Raw genomic sequence first — 9191 nt, 5'->3', positions numbered from 1 at the left:
CCCAAATCGGTACACAGCTTTAAGAGCGTTCGGAACACGATAATCGAGTACAAACTAGCCATACGATAAATTATTTTATGAATACGTTAACATCGTGTGTACCCTATAGGATACGCGCAGAATCCGCAAAACGGCCTTCGATTCGCATACGACCGCGTCCTGTCCGCGCGATGATAATTTCGCAAACGATCCAGGAAAGATAAATTCACGAGACTTTCGCGGCACCGGTTTAATTGGCCACCGATTCCAGCTGAATGTGTCGTGGGACCGCGGCGAAGTAGCGAACTGAAAATAATGCGAATGACGTCCGGGAACAAGGCGCTCGTGAAAATATTATTTGACGACCGCGTATGCGTATCTCACTTGGTTTCTCCTTTCTGATCTCTCCTTTTCGATTATGAGCGTTCATTTCGTACGTAACGCGTACTGTGATTTGTCAAAGAATCGCTTTGTTCTTTTTTCATTTATGCTTAATCTCCTAAATTGTTGGTTGAAATATTTCGCGAGCTTTCCTTTTTCGGAAAGTTAATTTTTTAATTCCACCTTCCACTCTAGTAGTAAAAAGTAAAAGTTTCGAAATAAATTCTTTCGCCGACAGTATTCGATCTACGAAAGAATATGTTTACAGGCGAGTTCTAAACGAGCGATCATAAGGATGCAACGGTTGAAATAATTAAATAACACGTGTGTTACAACACTTTGTCGTTATTATCTGTCAAATATCTGTTAAACAACGACCAATTCGACATTATCTTGGCGGAGGTAAGACAAGAAAGAGCGAAGAATATTATGCACCCAGATGAAACAAAGCAGCTCGGATATAGCGTTCGAGTGAACTTTGATATATGATGAGCAGCACATATTTTAAGCATTGAAACATGAAAATAATTACAGCATCGACACACGGCTATCATTTCTCGCAATCTGATATCTAAAGTTCAAATCGGTGCCTCAATAGAAATTACTCATGCAGGCATCCGATGGAAAGGTTTAATCAAGAAGTGGAAAGATTCGTACATATCGACGAGAATTATGCTGAAGCGATTAACATATTAATAGATATACGTTTTTTTTAATTGCCGCGATTTCCATCCAACAACGCGGACTAGAAATTTTCATACAATGTGCAATTTTGTTCGAGTCTTAACGGTTGCGTTGAAATTTGCATATTACATCGAGTTGAATAAGTGTTTCGAGTAAAGTTTAACGATTCGTCCGCTAATTTCTCAACTCTGTGAGAAGTCATTGTGAAATTCATTTTAAAATGTTCGCTGCTTCTCATAAAATTCTGAAACAGCGCAACAAAGAATATAAGTCAATGATCGGTCACATTAGCAAATTCAAGAGTAACGAAGGATCGCATCCGGTTCGTCGCAGGATCACGTTGCGGGTCAAACGGCCTAGCAGTTACAAAACGATAGTGACACCGGTATCGCCAAGAAAGAGTAACCCAATCGTCTTTTCTTCGAGGCACGCGTGTAAACGTATCCATACGCGAGGAACGAAGGAAACTTAGCTGAAAGTGAAGGAAGGAGCGAACGATGGTAAAGAAGGAAAAAGACGACGAGGAAGACAAGGAGGATGAGGAGGAAAAAGAAATTCCGTAGGGACGAAGTGTAGGTCCGACCAGACGTGTTATCGACGCTCTGCCAACCCCTTAAATCAGCGAAGGTAGGTGAGCGAAGGGGGTGAAACAGAAGAAGAAAAAGAAGACGAAGAAGAGGAGGCGGAGGGCAGATCCACCTTTCCTTTTCTCTGATCCCTCGATGTTCTTTCTTTTTCTTTTTTCTTTTTCTTTTTTTTTTTTCTCTCCCAAGTTCGTGACGAAGAGAGGACATGCGCATGCAGATCACGTTGGTTGTAGCCAAGTGATAGCGTATCTGTGGGCGGCGCGTGCGTGTGGTCCTTCTATGTCCCCTTTAACTCCCATCCTTACCTTCGTTTCTTCCACCATGCTCGAGGGAACTCTCCGGCCCGTTTCAAGTCTCTTCTGCCGTCTCTCTTGCTCTTTCCCTTTTCACCTTATACCTGGATCCTACCGGTTTATACCTCTCTTCGCTTTTAAACGAGGAAATGACAGACTTAATACGCGATTTAATACGTATCTACCTGACGATACGCTTTTCGCGCCGTGCCAGAGATCAGCATTTTCGACGATGGTTTTATTTCCTCTCTTCTTTTCGTTCGATAACTTTTAACGACGCCGATAACCATCAAATACGCTTCAGCGAAACCCGCGTACAAATTTCAAAGAAAACAAAATTGCTAAAAGCCGAAGCAATTAAAACGAGCGAAAACGTTGGCCAATCGACGGGTGCCAATCGTATCCTCCTGAAATATTGTTAATTAAAATCCGAAGCCTGCGACAAACCAATAACGAAATCAAAATCATCGGGAAACAGTGCAACTCGTGTCGTAAATATCGAATGGTATCTGGATTATATCCCGGCGAATTAATTTCGCCGCACTAGCTGTCAAGAAATTATGTAAATTCGCTTTACAAGGCTGAGACACGAGGTTTCACTCTTCCCTTCCTTTCCTTTCCTCTCTTCTCTGCCCTTTCTTTCTTTTTTATTTCTGATCCGGATCGGAATTCCTCGAGTTTCCAGGTTCGAGAACGAACTCCTAGTCGAGCAGCCTGTTGGAAGAAGTGGAAGTCGACCGGTCGTACGAGATTCTCCTTATCGACGCGAGCTGTCCCGTGTTCGGCCCGTTCCCGGGCCCGAAATAGCGTATTCGGACCCACCTCGTGCCTTTCCAGCACCTACCTTCGAAAAAGAAACGTAACCCTAGACGTATCGCGGTGTCATGTCCCGCGCACCTGGCGGCCTCGTTCTTTGTAACACGATACACGCGTTTCTTCTTCTTGTTCTTCTTCTTCGTCGTCGTTCTCTCTGCTGCTGTTCTTTCTTCTTCGTCCTTTTCTTCTTCTACTTCTACTTTAACTTCTTCTACTTCGTTGCTGTTGCCTTGTGCTTATTCTACTGTAGATAGACGCTGCTTTTTACTTAAATGTATTATGCACGAAGTAACGCAGTATATTACGAAGTAAACGCAGTTGATGATATCTTCTAAGATATTTCTCATCGCTCTGATAAACCAGACTGATAAACGAGAGTGATCTTAAAGAAATCTTGGAAATTAATTTTCATTTTCGCGGGGAAAGGAACTGACCAAAAACATCAACGACAACGAGAGTTTAAAAAATAATATAATAAAAGTTTATTTTACACGTACAAACGAAACACAACGTGGGCACGTAGGTACACAGTGTGAAAGAAATACGAGGCGATCCTTTTGTATGTCCTACTCCGGCTACCTATACATACGTATAATACGTCATAATTACAGATCTAACGATCATGAATCCGTGAATAACATCCTGATATGCAATTATAATTATACCCTATGTATTAACAACTACGAAATACATACGCAGCTAAAAACACACTAAAAATCAAGGACGGAAGGTCCGCTTAACTCGCACGAGTCTCCGTTATCTAATTCTCTCGTCTCGAATAACTCCCAATATTAACCAATCCACTCTTGAACCATATTAGATCACGATCGATATATCGATATATATAAAAAGTAATGTCACCGATGTACCAAGTCACGGTAGAACTCCATTTATCTGAACCTGTCGGGATGCAGGTAGTTCACATAATAGGAGTTTGCCGATTCTCCCTACTATTTATAAGATTTTTCGTTTATATAATAGAAATGAACATCGGGACAAATATCGATGTAGGCGAGCGATCCTTTATAGAGAGCGATAACAAAATAAAAAATAGGCCTGCTCGGTGTATATTTCGCTGTATAGTTCGATATTTTATCGGAACGCTCGCGCGACAAAACTGGTTCGTCCGCATCGAATCTAAAAGAATTTAATCGGCAGGAGATCATTTAGTCGAGCACTAGCTGAAATTTCGTTCCAATAAATAGAGTTCCACTGTACGTATGAACCGTCCGAATGACCAGCCTGAAAATTTTTCTCGAGTCCGTACGTGAATAAATTTTCCTAGTACAATGCCAGACTTGCCGCGATCGGTGGACGGAACACTAGGACGTTTCCTGTAGCACCACGGCCCCGGTGCCGGGCACAGGTATCCCCGGCGGCGGCGGTGACGTCGATACACCCAAATTGTGAGTCAACGAGTGCCTCCTGAGGTCGCAGTTCCTGCGGAACACCTTGCCGCAGGATGCACAATGGTAAGGTTTGATGTCCGTGTGCGTGAGAAGGTGGGTCTTCAGGTTGCTCCTCTGGTTGAAACTTCTGGCGCATACGGGACACTTATGGGGCGATTCCTCCATGTGTAGAATCTTGTGCACCGCGAGGGTCCTGCTTTGGCAGAATCCCTTGCCGCATTCCGCGCATTTGAACGGTTTTTCCTTGCTGTGGATGTACCTGGAACGAGTGAAAGATCGTTTTTTCTCTTGATTCAAATGCGCGCGCGATGATGCCGATGACAGATGTTCAGATGGAGAGGTTGGAATGGTCAGTAATGGGATTAGAGGGATTAGGGGGATTAATGATTGTTGGAGCGGCCGAGCGTGAAAATTTTCGTTTGGCTTTCCGAGATGAACGAGTGTTCGGGTGAAAGTGGTTTATCATTGGCTTAGGTTAGGTTAGACTGAAGTTTGGGAGTGCATATATACTGGTGAGAGGATGTTTGAGTTGTTAGAGACATAGGAAATGGGTGGTAACGTGTGTGTGCGCGTGTGTGTTTGTGTGGGTGTGTGTCAACTAGGATTATAAGTATACAGTAAGCATTTAGTGACACGAATAAGGATGTTTAAATATTACTATACGTGTCTGAGGCAAAGTATCCACATAAATAACAATGCGAATAAAAATATACCCCAATCTAAGCGAACGGAAATTAATTTCATCTTCCTCGGACAATCGTCAAAATGCTTTCAATTTTTCATTTCGATAAATCACCAAACGTTTCGTCGTCTCTCCCATAAAGCGATAAAAGGAACAGCGTACAATATACGTTAGTTAAAAAAACAGATAACACGAAGAGCATACGCCACGACTATTTTTAAGCTCAATGCTCGAGTCCAATTAACGGGAATTGCGAATGTATCGTGTCGTCGTGATTAATGATCAAGATACAAAAAGCCCGATAAATTGTCACGAATTGATCAACGTAATTAATACACCGTAGCTGTATTCTGATCGCCGTCGTAATTACATGTTGGACCGTATCATTTCGTCGTATTTAGACGGCACACGAACATTGCAATCAATTTGAACAGGCTCGTGTGCTCGCTCGCGCGTGCGCTCGAACACCTCACGGGGAAGAAAGCCCGTTTCACGAGGTGCCATGATTGGTATAACTACTTTTGCCGTGCACACTTCCCTCGGCTCATCAGCATATATAATGGCAGCTTTATCTTGCGCGTCTCTTCCGCGAAGAGATCCCCCTTCGAGCTAATTTTTTAATAACTTCAACCGGCATCTTTGAACGCAGGTAAATTGAGTTCAATTATCGTCAATTCCAGTTCGTAATGATTTGGTGTCGAAGCTTTTCGATCGATAAGAATTTGCGTACTTTTTTGCGAGAAGTTTGGTAAAATCAAAAGTATAAAACGTTAAGACGCGCAAGAGGATCGATAAAATCTCGATCAATGGCTAAAAGTTTCAAGATCTTTGATATCGCTAATAAACATTTAGATTAGGAAGAAACTCGGCTTCGAAAAATCCAAAGGACGAATCAAATTCCTGTTAGAAAGATATCCCAACAGAGAGCTATAAACTTTCGATCAACGACTAACTGGAAAAACCTGAAAAAACAAGCGATAAAACGTTCAGAATTCCAGGAAATCTTGATCCACGATTTTAATAAATTCTAAGTAAATTCGCAACGCTTTCACAGTATCCGAATCGTGTAAAATAATCTACGGAACCACAACGTGCATCCATAAACCGATTCACGACGTGCCATTCTCCAGCTTACCTATGATCCCTCAGGTGATCCTGCCGTCGGAAAGCCTTTCCACAAATATCGCACGAGTACGGCCGCTCGTCGGTGTGCGTTCTTTCGTGTATCAGCAGATTGTAGCTTTTCGTGAACTGTCGGCTGCAAAACTTGCAGATGAATTGCTTCTTGGGCCTGGACGCCCTGCACGTCCGCGGTATGCTCGACTCGGCGGAAGTGGACGTGGCTTGAAGCGGCGACGACGAGGACAAAGACGAGGACAGCGACGAAGAAGAGGACGAGGAACAGGCGGACGACGAGGCCGGGGACGTGAACGAAGAAGCGGCTATCTGCGACAAGGACGACGACTGCGGTATCGTCGTCGTAGAACTCGAACTCGCGCGATTTCCTTCCGATATCCGTCGCAACAACGCCTCGTGATTACCGGAGGACGTCGCCACGGAAGTGTCTCTCAACAACACTTGCTGCTCCTCCAACAGAGCCAAATCGTCGTCGGGATCTGCGATAAAATCCAACCGTGCCTCTTCCTCGTCGTCCGGGGATTGCAACAGCCTCTCGGCAGCTAGCTGATCGTTCTTCGACGGTATCGTCGAAGTCAGCGCCGTCTCTAGACCGGTATTGACCGGTGAACACCTCTGATTGGCAAGCCCCGAAGTGGACGACTGACTAACAGCCGGTGCGGTGCTGCTGGCGTGAAGACGATGAAGAGTCAAGTAGGTCTCCAATGCCTGGAGATTGAGCGCCGCGGCGGCGGCATGTCCAGGTGGAAGCAGAGCGACTCTCTGGAGGGCAGCGAGTAGCGCTCCTTGAAGTCCAAGAGCCACGCTCTGCAACGTGAAATTCGGTAATCCAGCCTCTGTGACACTGGCGACGTCTCGAAGCTCGGTGCTGGTGGACGTGGTCGCCGACGTGGAGGAGGAGGAGGAAGAGGAGGAGGACGACGACGGGACCATTACGATTCCCCGGTCCTGCTCCTGGTCCTGCTGTTGTTGTTGCTGTTGCATCCTCCCCCGTCGCTAGAATCGTCACGGGTCTGGCTGAGGGATTGCCGACGTGTTGCCTGCACCATTGGCGAGAGTAACCTATCGATCCGACGGTTTTCGTTGATGACGAGATCGATGAATCGGATTGGATCGTTGGTTCACTGACCGATCGAACGGGTCCCAGCGTGGATTGCGGACCTCATGCTCGGCAATTTCGCGGCTCGATGGCGAGTAATCGTCCAGGAACGCGACAAGGTGGACGAACGTGGAAACGGTAAAGAGGAAAGACGCGCGCGATGCTGGCGGTGCGAAGGCGCCCCGACGACTGCTCCTGCCTCTCGCTGCTGGGCACTGCTCGTGGAGACACCTGGTGGCAGGTATCCGAGGCGAGTTGGGACCGTCCGCGAGAAACGGGCCCTGGATTCAGGAGAGAGAGCCACAGCTGGCCCGCAATTGCTCGCCGTTTCGGCGTAAACGGCGTCGTTCGTAATCTCGCGTGCACGCGCGACTGCGTGCGCGCGCGTCAGCTATCCGCTGTCGCCGTCGTTACGATATCGTTTCTGTCTCGATGGGAATTACGAGGACGATGCGCTACTAAGAGTCGCGCATCAGACCCTCGTACATGGAAGATTTTTGTGCGACGGTCGACCAGCAAATCCCCCGCGGTTTTATAGCGGTCTAAAACCGTAAAAACGCGAAATAAATTCACGGAATTGTAACGTACGCGTAATTTGTCGCGAATCCGATGATTTTGCGGGTGTTTCGGCTCGTGCATCGCGATTATTTCTTTATTAAGAGCAGATTTTTCATTGGAATTTTGCAACGTCAGCCTGATCGCTAACGCACACGCTACTCTTTCAGATTTTCGCGAGCATAGATTTGTAGCGGCTCGCGAGTCAGGATAATTCAAATCCTGTTGTTGTTTTGCCTCGGAGTATCAACACCGTTAGATTACAAGTATCGTAAGGATCAATTAACTCCGTGCAAAACAATGTCGCCGCTACATACGACCTTCAAACGCAGTCGAATTCCAATTTTCCGGCTGTCCTCCGACCAGTATAAATAAACAGACGCAATCACGTGCGAGAGTTCATCGAACAGAGTCGAAGAATAATAACGTGTAAACAGTTATCGAAGTGATCTACAAAGTTTCCCCTTGAGTATTTATCGGGTATTTATTTCGCAATTTATTTTTGCACCAGCGACTCGCAATTCGTCTGTAATTTATTTATTTATTTGAAAATATATTTCGCTTTCGTTATTTCGCTCAACCAAATAAAGACTAATCCTCCACAGATTTTATTCAATTTGTGAGCCGTTAGAGGTCGATGTTTAAATTAATTTCTGCCTAGCAATGTATCGATAAATCTCTGCGCTTCTGTGTCCATGGCTATCGTTAAAACGTCGCGAATTAAGAATTACGAGGTACTTACGTAACATACCGTAAACCGTGAAAGTAACGAACAGCAAATTCTGTCATGGCGTGTGTCACCAGTCACGATATGTACACGTCTGGTAATAAACAATGTAAATACGACGTTGCTTGTTCGTTCGCGAGCTATTCGCACGTTCAACAGTCCGAATACGCGGATACACTGTCAGGTTGATAGAAATGCTCGCAGGGCGAATTGGTGAAACGCTAAACGATACTCCACGACACCGAGAAATTAATTATTTACTTGCTCGTAAAGTACTTGAAGCGATGCAGCTTATTTCCTATCCGCAAATTTTCACGTCTTGCTTACATTTTGTTTACCACTGGGAAATGCGAATTGGAAAATATCTTAATTAGGATCGGAAGTAACACGTCTTCTCTTGATTAGAACCGTTAAATCGAGTCGTAGAATCGACACCGTTGATTTGAATATTGTAATATTAGATATGCTAATGAGATTTCTGGACGAGTACAAGAAAAGTTAAAATTTATTGTAATTATTTTTATCGGATGCATACGTTTGAATAATTGAGTGAAAATGACAGAGGTTTGAGAGAACTCTGGCTGGACATTCCTTTAAATTTATACTCTCTGTGGATGAAGTTGACGCATCTAGGAAATAAAATTACGTAATACGAGATAATTCAATTTTGTAGAAGAATCATTAGTGTCAAGGATTAATCATCTCCATATATCTTACAAATAGTTAATATCAGTAGTAGGAATTATTTAAATATTACCTTACGATATTTATTATTATCTTAAAATTGTCGTTCGAATTTTTGACCGGATGTGCAAGAATATTTGTCTTGAGAACAAGAAACG

The 9191-nt window shown here is 44.5% G+C and overlaps 1 protein-coding gene across 1 annotated transcript; it reads right to left on the bottom strand.

Annotated features, from left to right (window-relative positions):
• Positions 1 to 3804: 3804 nt before the first annotated feature.
• On the bottom strand, positions 3805 to 6952 carry LOC126872587 (protein sister of odd and bowel). The gene is made up of 2 exons (XM_050632696.1): positions 5967 to 6952; positions 3805 to 4408 (listed from the first exon to the last, which is right to left on the bottom strand). Exons 1-2 carry the CDS (start codon positions 6950 to 6952, stop codon positions 4063 to 4065), a joined length of 1332 nt encoding a protein of 443 aa, XP_050488653.1. The 3' UTR covers positions 3805 to 4062.
• Positions 6953 to 9191: the final 2239 nt, after the last annotated feature.

Source organism: Bombus huntii, chromosome 13 (assembly GCF_024542735.1).
Source record: "Bombus huntii isolate Logan2020A chromosome 13, iyBomHunt1.1, whole genome shotgun sequence".
Classification (NCBI taxonomy): domain Eukaryota; kingdom Metazoa; phylum Arthropoda; class Insecta; order Hymenoptera; family Apidae; genus Bombus; species Bombus huntii.
This window is presented reverse-complemented; position numbering and strand designations above follow the sequence as displayed.

Bases quoted from the DNA above. Each gene is read 5' to 3' on its own strand.
- LOC126872587 (XM_050632696.1), bottom strand. From the start codon at position 6,952: ATGCAACAGCAACAACAACAGCAGGACCAGGAGCAGGACCGGGGAATC. The intron at 4,409-5,966 runs GTAAGCTGGAGA...CACTCGTTCCAG, and splicing joins GATCACCTGAGGGATCATAG to GTACATCCACAGCAAGGAAA.